At 50.2% G+C, this 14,733-nt stretch overlaps 1 protein-coding gene across 3 annotated transcripts in view; it reads right to left on the reverse strand.

The window, feature by feature from the left end:
• Positions 1–14,733, reverse strand: part of MTMR1 (myotubularin related protein 1) — a 65,136-nt gene that overhangs the window by 15,064 nt on the left and 35,339 nt on the right. For all 3 annotated transcript variants that reach the window (XM_047097737.1, XM_047097735.1, XM_047097734.1), the window contains 3 exons: positions 7,913–8,098; positions 7,276–7,482; positions 1,854–1,946 (listed from right to left, as the gene is read on the reverse strand). In XM_047097737.1, the coding sequence (XP_046953693.1) occupies positions 1,854–1,946; positions 7,276–7,482; positions 7,913–8,098 (486 nt within the window). The remainder of the gene's footprint in view (positions 1–1,853; positions 1,947–7,275; positions 7,483–7,912; positions 8,099–14,733) is intronic.

Consider the following 14,733-nt stretch of genomic DNA (forward strand, 5'->3'; position numbering starts at 1 on the left):
AAAGAGAGCACACACATGCACTCACACGCAAATGGGGAGAGGGGGGAGAGAGAGAATCCCAAGCAGGCTCTCCACTGACTGATGTGGGGCTCAAACTCACAAACCATGAGATCATGACCTGAGCTGAAGTCAGACACTTAAGCGATTGAGCCACCCAGGCACCTCTTTTCTTTCTTGTTTCTGAAAGTATGCCACTCTCTCTAGATCCTTGCTACTGGGGGAGATCTGTGGGAAATGCAGACTCTCAGGCTTCGGGGCCCAGACTCACAAATCAGAATCTGCATTTTAAGAAAACCACCACGTCCAGTGCCATGTGAGTTTTCATCTCTAAGTCCCCAAGGGAAGCTGAGGCTACTAGCCACAGGACTGGACTAGGACGGAGCTCCCTGCCTGGATGCTGGCCTTCTACCTCACTGGTACCACAGAACCACCTGGGGAACTTTGCAGAACCACACACACCCGGGCTTCCCCCTAGGACCACGGGAGGAAGGGTCTGCAGGGGCGGGGCTGAAGCATGTGCATCTTGACAAGTTTCCAGGTGCTGACAGTAAGCCCTCAGGTGGAGAGTGAGGTTGGGGTGCCCTAGATGGCCCTCGAGGAATCGCTGCCACGAGCGGTCCAGGCTGAGGCAGAGCGGGGCAGCATCAGCAGCGTGGTGGTTCTCTCCTGCCCCCAACACCCCCCCACATCGGTACAGAGGCTCACGGTGAGAGATTTCACAGACGGTGGTACATCGGGCACTCTCTGGGCTCAGGGAGGCAGAGGTCCTTTAAAAAGACCCTAAGGTGTTGGTGCTGACGTGGTCAGGAATCTCAGTCACGAGCACCGTGGCTGCTGGTGGAGTCACTAGAGGTCGCCAGCAGTCTTTCCGGCTGGCCCCCTTCACGTGACTAAAGCAGCTAAGGCCAGACCTCTGGGCCAACAGGAAGGAGAGGGCCCAGGCCATGGTTCTCCACCCTCGGACTCCTTCCCCACACAGGCACTGGGAGGACTCCTGACCTCTTATTCTCTCCGTGTTGGTCCCTTTGCGTCTGCGACTCTTTGTCTCTTCCTCTGTGTCCGTATCTGTCTCTTTCTGTCTGCGTGTGTCTCTGCATGTATATCTGTGTGTCTCTGGCTTGCTCTCTCCTCACCCCTCTCTATAGGTCACTCTATCTCAGTTCCTCTCTCTGGCTTGATCTCCTGTCATGAGGGTAAGACCCCAAACTTGGGCTCGGATGTTGGAGACTAGGGAATAAATAGCACATGCCTCATGGCAGTCCATGCTTTAAGCCGAAGCCATCAGGACCCACCCAGCTCAGGGAAGGATACCTGCACGGCCAGCTTGCTTCCCAGGGCTCCGTGCACTGGGGTTTGGAAACTAGGCACCCAGTAACTAAGTACCAGCAACTCCCTATCTGTCATCACTGCCTGGACACTCCTTTACTTCACCGACTCTGCACTGGGGATGCTGTGGCCTGGAGTAGGTATGGAGATTCCTGAGTTCCGGGTCTAACACCCCCCTCGTGGGCAGTTCAGTCACATCCCCATTTCTAACACCTGGCTGAATCTTCCTGTACCCAGCCAGCAGGGAACTCTCACCCTGACAGGGGACAAGAGCAGCAGGAAGACTGGAGCACAGCTGGCGGACAGGATGACCGACAAAAGCCATTGCACAAGGAATGGAACTTTTGTGGTGAAGTTGATCATTTCTAATTTTCTGCTTATACTTCTAAGTGAATTAGAATCAAACTGAGCTAAATAACGGAAGGGGTCCTGTTTTCACATACATACACATGTCTTCATTTTGAATGAACATGAAGATTTATATAATCTTAAACCGTAAGGTCAGAAATATACTTGAAATCACTCACCTGTCTTGTCATTTGCCAAACACAATCAATAAACTGAAGAAAAATAGGGGACCGGTCAGCATCTGCGTGGTTGTCATTGCCATGGCCCACTCTCTGAAAAGAAATAAGAGGTTAAGCATGTTAATGCAGGCCACACTCCTCCATAAAGTCACTTAAAATTGCCTAGTGGCAAGCATCAGGTGTCATTTGTACGTCCCAAGGCCTAACAGAATTCTTGGCACATAAGCACTCAACAACGTTCACTGAATTGAACTGACTTCCATTACCCTTAGGAAACAAAATTTCAGTGTACTGTATTTTCCCATGTTGACGGTTTTATAATTTTACTTTACTGTAGTTGAGATCAAGAAGTTACAAGCAAACAGCCAGTAAATTTTTCAGTCCAAATGATGGGGTCAAGCCCAGCCACCACCACAAGGGCACAGTGTCACTGTGAGACTACCAATTAGCAGCTCATGAAGCGCATTACGACTCCATTCTCTCCACAAGCGTAAAAGCAGGTTTTCCCATTTTTCAGAAATGTCACGAAGTGTGAGAATCAAAATAATAATCTACAAGCTTTAACCAATTCTACAGGACTCAGAAAACCCCCAAATCTCACACTTGAAATGGTGGTGGGGAGTCCTTGCTCAAGGAAGTCCAGTATTGTATTCTGTTTGCAATTTTGAGATATACTTGACATCCAATGTTATATTTCACACCTTGTGGTATTTTTTGAACATATTAATAGATTCATAGTAAAAGGTAAAAGGATTCCAAACATAAGTAGGACAAAAACATTGAAAATGTCAGGTTAAAAAACAGCTCCAGAATGAGCATTCTAAGAGAACGCTCAAATAATCTGATAAGTAAGCAAAAGGATAAGAAAGGAAAAGAAAAAAAAAAAAACATCATGAAGATACAATGCAACCAGCATAGAGAAAGTGCAAGAAACACTGGGTCTCTGAAACTGCCAGCAGGAAAGACATAAAAACAAGGAAATCCATGCCTCGCAGTTACAGCATATGGTCTTTCTTTTCTACTGGTTTGTAACTGTGGTGAAACACACATGACATCAAATTGACCATCTCAACCACGTTTAGCATACAGCTCAGTGTTGTATGAAGGACATTCACATTGCTGTGCAACCATCGCCGCCATCAATCTCCAGAACTCTTCCGTCTTCCCAATGTGAAACTCTTCCCCATTAACACTAACTCCTCCTTCCTGGCACCAACCATTCTACTTTCTGTCCCTATGAATGTGACTCGGTGACCTCTTAGGAGTGGAATCATACAGATGTCCTTTTGTGACTGGCTTCTTGCACTCAGCAGAAGGTCCTCAAGGTTCATCTGCACTGTAGAAGGTGTCAAATTCTTTCCTTTTTAAAGCTGAATACTACTTCAATTGTATGGACAGACCACATTCTGTTCATGCGGTCATCTGTCGGCGGACACTTGGGTTGCTTCTACACGTGCACTATCATGAGTCATGCTGCCATAAACATGGGTGTGTAAATATCTGAGTCTCTGTTTTCACTTCTTTTGGGTCTATACCCCAAAGCAGAATTTGCTGGATCATACGGTATTTTTAATTCTTTTGAGGAACTGCCATACTGTTTTCCATAGCAGCTGCATCAACTGCCTTATTTCTGCACTTCTCCTTTACAGAAATAACTTGTAAAGCCTGCTCTTCAGTATTTAAGGCACCTTGGGAACAGTTTGGCGTGACCGCTCACAATTTAAGATTCATCCTTCTACTAGGCATTTATTGAATTCCTATGGTGGATGCAAGGCATCTTGCCTGGCCCTTGGAATTTCAGCAAGTTTCACGGTGTCCAGTAGAGGCCAGGCTCTTGGCTACACACCTGACGCACCAAGACAAATGAGATGCAGTACTTGTGCTAAATGAGTAATTCCCTCGTGGTCTAGTTGAGAGAAAGACCTGTAAATAACAAGGGCAATAAAATGTTCTAAGGGTTTCCAAGTCTGTGATGGGTATCCGGGGGCCACAAAGGAACAAGTGGCCAACGTAGGATGGGGTAGAGAGGGGACAAGGAAGGAAAGTCACAGTCACGGGGGAGGTGTCATTTGAGATAAACCATGAAGGATGGAAGGAGGTGCCTGCTTTCCGGCTGGCCAGAGGTACATTATAGTAGAAGCAGTGGGAACATGGAGGGGGGGATGCCAAGGGCACCGTAAGTAGCTGGACATGAGGAAAGGTGGAAAGGGGTGGGTTGGGGGGCAAAACAAGGCTGGAAAGGTGGACCAGACCAGATCACCAAGGGCCTCAAATGTTGAGCCGAGGAGTTTGCCCACAACCCCACAGGCCACGGGAGGGCTCGGAGAGATTCACAGTGGGCAGCAGCAGATGGGCTTCTTGGAACACTCCATCTGGCTGTAGCAAGGACAAGGATTGGAAGGGGACACAGGTGATAGAGAAACTAGTTAGGCTGCCATCATAGCCCCAAGGGAGATGGGCAGGCTAGAAGGAAGGGGGCATCAGTGGCACTGAGGACATGGCAGACTGGAAATACACATATTTAAAGATGAGTGACCAGTCGGGATCACTAAGGTATTAAGCATGCAGAGAAAAGAGAAATGATCTGAGAACTGAGCCCCAGGCCTGCCCCCCAACACCACGAGGCTGGGGAGAGAAGGAGGACCAGAAGACTAGAGGAAATTCAAAAGGCTACAGAGACCTAGAAGCCAAGGGAAGAAAAACAGTTTCCAGAAGAAGGGAAGAACCAACAGCCTCCAGTGCGCAGGCCAAATAAGAGAAGGACTTGGCAAAGTGGCAGTCATTGGTGGTGGTGACAAGCAGCTTCGGGCTGGAGTGGGTGTTGTGAGGAGAAAGCCTGGTGAAGTGAGTTCAACACAGCCTGAAAGGAAACAGCAGTAGTGGGTACAGACTACAGCTGTGAGGGGCTTTGTTGCAGAGGGGGCAGGTATCTGCTGTGACAGATGGAGGGGGAAGTCGGGTCAAGAGAGGGATAAATAGTGGCAGGTTTCTAGACCAGTAGGACCCCTCTAGGCAAGAGGGGAAATGGAGGCAGGTTGGTGGCAGGTTAGAGAGTGGTCTGGGAAAAGGTCCAGGAGGTAGAAGATGGAACAGGGGGGCAAGGACAGAAGTGGGCCTCAGACAGGAGCTTAGACAGAACTCAAGGGAAGGGAGAGTAGAGGGAGGCAGCAAGAAGGTGGCTGCAGGATGGAAACTGCTGTGTGGATGCCGGTTCAACCCTCAATGGTTGGGTGACCTTGGTCAGATAACTCCTACTCCTGAAATGTCAGTTCCCTCCAACTGCCAGTTATAGCAGCTGCCGCTCAGGGTCATTATAGGATTGAAGCAGATGATACGTGCCACGGTGCTGGATACACAGTGCCGCTCAGTAAAGTGAAGCCATTAACAATCCTAGGATCTCACTACCATCGCGAACCCCAGCGTCAGCAAGTAGGGATGGGAGAACGTGTGCACGTGCCCTGACGCGTGCTGTGCAGGGCCGCTACTGGAGTCTCAGTAGGTGGCCTTTAGCACTGCCCACCTAGTCAAGGGCCCCTGCCGGCCTCCTGTCTTCCAGGACACACAGTGTGGAGAGGAAAGGTGGAACAGAATGCCCTGGGAGCCTTCAGAGATGGTCAGATGCAAACATTGGGGAAAAGTCCACACTCTCTCCTCTCCCAGGGAGAAGGAACAAAGGAGTTCGCGATAATGTTTAAAATAAGCACAGGATCTAAAAGGTACCCAGCACGGGCCAGGCCCTGTCTGAGCACCTAATGTACACAAACTCCCCTCCTCTGTACAACACTCCACTTCGAGAAGGGAACCAAGGCGCAGACAGGGAAGGCATGTAGCTGAGGACCGGACAACAGCCCCCAAAGGGCATGTGGCTCAAAGCCTGTGGAACTTCCTTTCCCTCTCCTCGTGGACAGTGCACTTGGTACCCCGTGGTGGGAGCCACTGAAGCTCTCCACCGCTCGTCCTGCTTTCTAGAAGTGGATCTGAATGTGGCTTCAGGGAGTTTTCCAATGCACAGTTAAGATGAATCCCCAATGGCTTAAGGCCCGAGAAGGACGAGGAACAGCCATTTGGACTAAAGCACAAAAATATGTACCAGATGATGGGGGCACCCAGTTGGCTCAGTCAGTTAAGCATCCAACTTCGGCTCAGGTCAGGATCTCACAGTTCATGGGATCGAGCCCCGCGTCAGGGTCCATGGTGACAGTTCAGAGCTAGTTTCAGATCCTCTGTCCCCCTTTCTCTCTGCCCCTCTCCCACTTGAGCTCTCACTCTTAAAATAAACAAACTTAAAAACAAAAGAACACCTACCAGATGACCCAGTAATTCCACTAAAAGGGATATACCCAAGTGTGAAAGCAGGCTGTTATGGGCTGAATTTTGTACTGCCCCAGTTCCTGTCTTGAAGCCCTAACCCCCAGGGCCTCAGAATGTGACTATATGTGGAGATAGGGTCCGTAAAGAGGTGATTAAAGGGAGGTGGGAGGGTAGGCCCTAATCCAATCTGACTGGTGTCCTTCTAAGGAGAGGAAATTTGGACACAGAGAGAGACACCAGGGAGGTGCACACAGAGGAAAGGCCACATGGAGACAGAGTGAGAAGATGGCCACTTACAAGCCAAGAAGAGAGGGCTCAGGAGAAACCAACCCTACCAGAACCTTGACCTCGGACTTCTGGCCTCCAGAACTGTGAGACAATACATTTCTATTGTCTAAGCTACTCAGTTTGTGGTACTGTGTATGGCAAAAACTTGTAGGCCAATGTTCATAGCAGCATTATTCACAATAGCGTACTGCTGGAAATAATTCAAGCATCCACCAACATAAATGAATAAACAAAATGTGATCTATCTATATAAGGGAATTCTATTCAGCTATGAAAAGGAATGAAATTTTTACATAGGCTAGAATATGGATAAGCCTTAAAACCAGTGTGTTTAATGAAATAAGCCAGTCACAGAAAAACATTATAGGATTCCACTTATATGAGGTACGTAGAACAGGCAAATTCAGAAAGATAGAAAGCAGGTTAGTGATTGTCAGGGGGTGGGGGAGAAGGGAGATGAGAAGTGACTACTTAATGGGGTGGAGAAATGTTCTGGAACTAGACAGAAGTAGGGGTTGCACAACGTTGTGAATGTACTAAATGCCACTGAGCTGTATGCCTGAAGATGGCTAATTCTGTTATATGAATTTTGCCTCATTTATATAAAAAAAACATACCTACACTAAAAAAAATTCTAAAAACCAGAGTGCCCTACCAAAAAACATACAATGCTGAGGGGCCCATCGTCTTCCATTATGGTGACTTGGGTCAGACACAGAGAACCCACATGTGTGTACGTGTGTGTGTGTAGATGTGTGGTGTGTGTGATACGCACATGCATGGGAAAGAACAGTCAAGCACATACCTCACTGTCTCAACTTACCAGGGCAAACCTATGTCCGAAGCTTATCCACTCCTTTTCTATGAGAGCCTCGAAGCCTTTAATGGTGCGGTAATAACTGTCCAACATCAGCATAGCCAGAGAGGTCAGCTGGGCTGTTCGGTCCCAACCATCGCTGCAATGCACCACCACCGAAGTTTTCCCAGATTCTATCTTATCAGCAATTCTTACTGCCCCAGCAAGAAGCATCTTCAGAAAAGAAGGCACATTAGAGCAGGCTACATTTAATTTCTAGGACAGCATTTAATTTCCAGGACTGTGAAGAATGCTGGAAGTTCAGGTCAATAAACCAAACAATGCAATCAACTGAGGATCACTCGGAAACAGTAACATTGGGGGTGGGGAACACCTTACATGAAGAAAAATGACAGCAGTAAATACAGTCCTTTTTTAAAGGGCCACAAAGGTCTTTAAAAACCTGATCTGAGGCAAGCATTATCCCTTTTTATGTCACAGAAGCCCTCCAACAAAGACCACCGTCTGGATACTGCCCATGGAAACTGTGACAGCAAAGATGTGCTTATTTCCAGTGTTGAGAAACCACGTGGATGACCAGATTTATGGCAGGTACAGAGAAAAATCTTAACCAGAAAGCGTGTAAAGGACCAGCCCGCTTTACCCTTATATACTCCAGCCAGTGCGTCCCATCCACGTTGGAGAGCCACCGTGCCTCATCGATCGAGGGGTACACGATCTCTTTCAGTTTACGCAGGGACTCTCTCATCACGTGAATGTTGTGGATCTCCAAGAACACGAGCTCCGCGTTGGGGTAAGCACTTTCACTTTCGTATCCTCCACCCTTGGCCTGTGAAAAACAAAAGATACATCACTTCATCTGAGTTCCCAGTTCTAGTCTTTCTAGTGCTATCACACGGAGAGCACTAAAGAAGCGACAAGCTCATCTCTTTGTAATCAGCCTCCCAATCCTCGCGGGACTCTCCCCTGGCTGCTGGAACACAGTACCCCAAACTACGGGGCTTAACACAACAGAAATGTCCTCTCACGGTTTGGAGCCCAAATCAAGGTTCTGGCAGGGCTGTGCTCCCTCAGAACCCTCTTGGGGCAGAGTCTTTGCATCTTCCAGGTTCTGGTTGCCCCAGGTGTTCTGGTTTATAGACAATCACTCGAATCTCTGCCTCATCGTCCCATGGCATTCCCCTTGGGTCTGTCTCTCCTCTTCTACTAAGGACCCCCACTCAGACTGGATTAGGACCCACCTGTGAATGAGGCCACATTCACAGGTACCAGGAGTTAGGGCCTCAGCATATTTTTTTATGGAGACACGATTCAACCCATAACAATCGTCCATCACCCATCATCAGTTTCTAAGCCATTAACAACTGGATCCTACTCTAGGTAAGTTAGATTTTTAAGGGTTCTCTTAGTGCTATCTGTCTGAACAGAGGAAGGTTGTACTACCGCAACATTTCCGTATAATCAAACTATTTGTAAATCTCAAAACAGGGAAGTTTACGCCACTGAAAGGAGAATGCAAATGAAACAAAAGTGGGGGATATGGCTGGCTCTTTGGTAATCTCCTAACAAAATCTGGCCTATAGTTAGCTTATATTCAACATTCAAAATCCATCCATGATGGGAATGTCGAGATATTGAAACCTTAATATATTGCCGGTGGGAATTAAAACCGTGCAGTCTCTGTGGGAAAAAGTTTGGTGGTTCCTCAAATTTAAACACAGAATTACCACGTAACCCAGCGGTTCCACTCCCAACAAAAACCTGTACATGAAACACCACAGCGGCGCTATTCACCATAGCCAAAAACTGGAAGCAGGCCAAATGTGCATCAGTGGATGAATGGACCAACAAAAGGTGGTCTCTGCATACCATGGAACATCACACAGCGACACAGAGGAATGAAGTACCTTAAAAACATTACACTGACTGAAAGAATCCGGGCCCCAAAGACCACATATTGTAGGATTCCATTTATATGAAAGGTCCAAAACAAGGAAATCTATACAGACAGGAAGTCAATACACAGTTGACAGGGGCTGGGGGGAGGGGAGAATGGGCAGCAGCTGCCAGTGGGCACAGGGTTTCTATTCGGGTCTATGAAAGCATTCTGGGGTTAGACAGTGGGGACTGTCGCACAAAACTGTGACTATTATCAGAAGTCACTGAATTGTGAACTCTGGAATGGTTAAAATAGCCTGAGTAACAGTATAGGAACTTTATCTCCGAAACACATCATAAGTGCATCTGTGAACCCAAAGACCACATTCTTCAGTTAGGCTCCAACCACCATCTGAGCAGGTATTACGCCTGGCCTGGAGCGAAATGCTGGGGTGACAATTATGAACAAGCAGAGACCCTGGTCCTCCAGGCACTCAAAATCCGGCAGGGTACGCAGGTGAGGAGAGGGCACATGCAGCACAGGGGGGCAAGTCCTTTGCTGCAGGAGAGCACAGGGTACACTGGGCATGCACGGCCAGGCCCGGGAGGCTCCCAGGGGGACAGAAGAAAACACAAGTCAGGAAAGCTTTGCCGTGTGGAGGAAGGCCAAGAATACACAGGGCAGAGGGGCTATGGTGCGTGGATGCCCAGAGATGGGGGAGGACACGGCTTCCCGAGATGCAGGCAAGTTCAGCTGAGAGGACCCCACGGCAGTGGTGAGAGCAGTGTGAGATGCGGCCCAGGGCCGGATGGCGTTGGCAAGGGGAGGGCCAGACTGCACACAAGTGTGGGGAGGGTACCACCAGACTTGCACTGTGGAGTCCACACTGACTGCGCTGGGTGGAAGGGCCTGGAGGAGGCTGGGACCCCCATGGGTAGACCAGCTCAGAGATGGGCACTCATGTGGCTGAGAGAATCCCGGTGCAAGCAGCAGGGCAGACACATGCACCCGACTGGAGATATTTAGGGGGCAACAGAAGTAAGTAGGACATGAGGAGGCCGGGACACCGATGGCTCCAGGCTGGGTGACCCAAGAGTTGGTGGAACCATTTCCTGAGATACAGACTATTACAGAACAGATCAAGCATTCAGCTGTGCGTGTAGTGAGCGTAAGATGCCTGGGAGAAATGTAAGTAGAAGAGTCTGTGGGCAGCAGGTCTGGAGCTCAGAAGACAGGTCTGAGCTGTGGCCAGCAATTCAAAGTCACGGGCATTTGCAGGATACTGGAGGACAGGGGACTGGCATGTTTAAGGACATGCATCCAAGGACAGTGTGTAAGTGAAGACAGAAGCATAGGCCAGAAGCCTGAAGAAGCCCAACATTTAAGGCACATAAAACAAAAGGGATGGAGAAGAGCAGCCACAGACCAGAGGAAAAAGAAAAAGAGAACAAGTACTGAACTATGTCAAAAGGTTGAGAAGGCAAGGAAAATAAGAGCTGGAAAATATGCACTGGATTTCGTGATGAGGAAGTACTGGGTGAGCACAGAGACGGGATGAGCTAGTCTCACGGCGTGAGGGGCAAGTGAGCGATGGGGCAGCAAGAAAACCCCTCCGAGAGGTCCATGTGTAAAGGGCAAGAAAATGGCAGTGCCAGCTGGAAGGGGACAGTGACAGTGGTTGGAGAGAGAGCTTATCTGTGTAGATGGGAAAGGCTTCATGGCAAGGAGGGCAGAGAGGAAGGCACCCCTCCACCATTACAGGAGGCTTCCATGGTTGGCAGTGCAAGGTAGTTTCTGGATACGGTGGCAGGAGGGGAGAGTGGTCCTGAGGGTTGGTTTGTCCTCTGTGCAGAAGGGCAAGGTTAGGGGGCGCCTGGGTGGCTCAGTCAGTTAAGCGTCCGACTTTGGCTCAGGTCATGATCTCGCAGTTCGTGTGTTCGAGCCCTGGGTCGAACTGTCTGTGCGGACAGCTCAGAGCCTGGAGCCTCCTTTCAGAGTCTGCGTCTCCCTCTCTCTCTGCCCCTCCCCCGCTCACCCTCTGTCTCTCTCAAAAATAAATAAAAATGTTAAAAAATTAAAAAAAAAAAAAAGAAGGGCAAGGTTAGCTGCCGAGGATGAATGGGGTGGGGCAGGGTCATATATTACAAAAGAGTCAAAAAGGGGCTGAAGTAGTCTCTGGAGAGCCTAGGGGATCGGGAGGAGGGACTTCCAAGCACCACCGAGGGCCTCAGAGGCTGGAGAATTCTAGCGTGAATCTGGAGTGGTTCCAACCTGCACATTGTGAGCCTCTGTTCTCACGGCACATTCGGCAGTCTGGGGTGCCGGCAGGACAAAGACGGGCAGGAGAACTGAACTGGGCCGGGTGGGGTGCCAAAGGGCTAGTGGGCCAAAGGTGTTGGCCGGAGGACAGTAGGCAGGACAGCCTAAGGAGGCCAGGGCTGAGAGGGAGCCAGGAGGCTCTAGGGACAGGCTGTGGAACAACCTGGCACAAGAGGCTGAGGTCCGAGAAGACAGGCTGCATCTAAAATCTCAGAAGGCAAGTCGTTCCGGGGAAGACAGGACTGCAGGTGGCTGGCTGAAAGCCCAGACACGGACATGGGAGCAGGTGCTAAGTAGGAGATAAAGTTTGCAAGTGGCAAATGTGACTGGCAGGAAAAGAATTTCATATATTTGGATGCCAGCTATACTTCAGGTTATTCCACAGAATTATAGGAGACGCTTTCGCTTCAAGGAAACACTTTGGAACACCCACTATGGACAAAGCAGTCTGGAGCACAGCCCTGCCTCCATGACATAATCATCTTTTCTTAAAAAAATAACCTAAGCATCCAATGAAAACACTGCCGATTAAGGTCGTAACAGCATAGAATGGAGGTTAAAGGCGCAGGCTTCGGCGGTAGGGGAAATGGGCTTGTAATCCCAGCTCTGCCACCCAGATGGTTACAGGGTCCTCCTCATCTCTCTGCACCCCAACTTTCCCACCTGTGAAACCTTCAAAGCACCGCTATGCAAATTAAATGCCAATTAAATGAAGTAAAACCAGTTACTGTAATGCTAATCCACGCAAGGCTTAGTGCCTCCCGCCCCACAAGATTCTCAAGCACTATGACGTGATGACCTCACCGAGCACTTTCCATGTTCGTAGCCCTGCGCCAGGTGGAGGTACTGGACCCAGTCCCCGCCTGACAGAGCCCAGAGGCCCGGGGAGGCCACTCTGTGAGGTGGTGTGCTGGGCTCAAGCTTACCCAGCACTTCAGCACAGAGGAAGCACGTGCTAAGGAGGACAACCAGAGAAGCTTTTTAAAGGCAATTTGTTGCCCAGAAACCGATTACTAAAGACACAAATAAGACAAATGAAAATCAGGAAATGGGCTTATGGAAGAAAACGGACGCAGAGAACAGGCATCTGGAGGTCTTGACATGGAAAGGGAGGGAGGGAGGCTGAGAAGGGGTCCCACCTGTACCCCAGAACGAACAGAGGGAGGGGTTTCAGAGCATTCTGGAAGACCAGACTTTGCTGACCAGACCTCCCTGTATAGGGCAAAGCAGGGTTCTGGGGAGAAGCCGGAGATGTTGGGACGCTGTTACCCACCGGCCCCAAGGCCAAGCTGACAGCAGTGGCAGCAGTGTCATCCCCAGCCCTCACGAGAAAGAGAAACACAAACACCCCTGGGGAGCAGCCAGCTGAAGGATGGACTCAAGTTTCTCTGATTTCAGACCAGCTGGCCCACACTTGGTGATGGCCTAGCAGGCCGTCAGCCCAACTGTCTGCTCATCCTCCTCAGCAGGGAGGGCTCCTGCGTGACAGACCGGAAGCCTCCTAGAGGGCAGGCAACTGCCAAAGGCCAAAGGCATGAAGTGGCGGGACAGGGTCCCCACACCCTGAGACTGCAGAGTCCACACATCTCTCTCCAGGTGTGGGCTGCGTATTTGCATCCCCCAAATGCATGCACTGAAGCCCTAATCCTCAAAATGATGGTGTGAGAAGGTGCGGCCTTTGGGAGGGGTTCGGGTGGTGAGGGGGGAGCCCTCATGAAGGCATCAGTGCTCTTTTCAGAGACAGAAAAGAGAGTGCCTCTTTCTGCTCTCGGCAGTGTGAAGACACAGCGAAAAGGCGGCTATCTACAAGTCAGGCAGATACTGAGTCTGCTATTACCGTGAGCTTGGACTTCCCAGAATCCAGGGCTGTGAGAGAAGAAATGTCTGTTCTTCATAGGCCACCCAGCCTAAGATATTTTGTTGGAGCACTCTAAGCTAAGACTCCTCTCACTCCCAGTTCTCCTGCTGGACACTCCTCCTCTCCTGGCATCTAGGACGGGCCGCTCTCTCCCTCCTTGGGGTCTCCTCCCACCACTTGAAACACCCCTTCCTCCCTTAATCCGTCTCCTGTCCTCCACAGATGGCTCGCACAACCTGGACTCCTTTGGTGGCCTCACCCCTCCCCGCCCCCAGCCTGTAACCACCACCTAGCATGCTACTGGGCCCCAACCCTAACGTTCAACCTGACCTTTCACTGAGCTCCACAGCATTCTCTTCCCCACACAGGCTCCGCAAATGCAACAGTTAAAACTAAATTCCTTCCCCCCATTTTCACTCTCTCAAGAAACAATCAGACTTCAAAACCCTTTGGTGACATCACAGTGGTTCCACAATGGAGTCTGGACTTTTGAAATTAACATACAACATGACCTGTCATCGGATCCCCTACATGGCAACTATCCACTGAGAGATGAACCCAACCTGATCCACCCGACCCCTCGTTCCAGCCATGGAGCAGCTATTGTGTCCTAGCTGGGTTCTGGGGGTCCTCACAACAGTCCCTTCCCTGCCACCATGGACCCAACAGCCCAGCTGCTAGCTATGCACTGAGTGAGGAAGTGCTACCGTGCTCAGAGCTACAAAATGTGCCAGGTGCCACAGCGCAGGGGGAGCTCTGCTCATCTGGAAAGACCTCCCCGACGAAGTGACACTTGAGGTGTCATCTCAAGGATGGGGGAGTGCTTAGCTGTGGGGGCGAAGGCTCTGAGGGGACACCGGGACCCGCTATGGGAACTGAAAGCAGCAGCACACAGGGGGGATGTGGCCCTGGGAGCCGTGGAGATAGCAAGGAAGGGCCGGGCTGGGGGAGGGCTTTCAAGGCCCCGTTCAGGAAGTAGATGCCGCTGCCTCCACGCGCTGAGACTGTGCGAGACACTGAGAGCCAGACACTGAGAAGATCACTCTGGCCATGATATGGACACCACACTGCAGGGAACCCCTATGCAACACTCGCAAACCACATCTCGCAGCATATGAAGGAGATTGGACACCATGACCGAGGGGGATTGACTCCAGGAACGTAAGGGGGTTGTACGAGTTTCCTAGGGCTGCACCAACAAGGTACCACAAAGTAGGGGGCACTAAACAACACAGACTTATTCCCTCACACTTCCAGAGGCTAGAGGTCCGAGATCAACGTGTGTGGCAAGCTTGCTTCCCTCCGGAGGCTCTGAGGGACACTGTTGCACACCTTGCTCCGGGCTTTTGGTGGCAATGCTTGGTGCCACTCGGCATGCAGCTGCGGTGCTCCCATCTCTGTTCGGTCA

The sequence above is a fragment of the Lynx rufus genome, unplaced genomic scaffold, assembly GCF_022079265.1.
Source record: "Lynx rufus isolate CCGP_SWC_20201006 ecotype Redwood Valley unplaced genomic scaffold, mLynRuf1.p SCAF_40, whole genome shotgun sequence".
Lineage (NCBI taxonomy): Eukaryota > Metazoa > Chordata > Mammalia > Carnivora > Felidae > Lynx > Lynx rufus.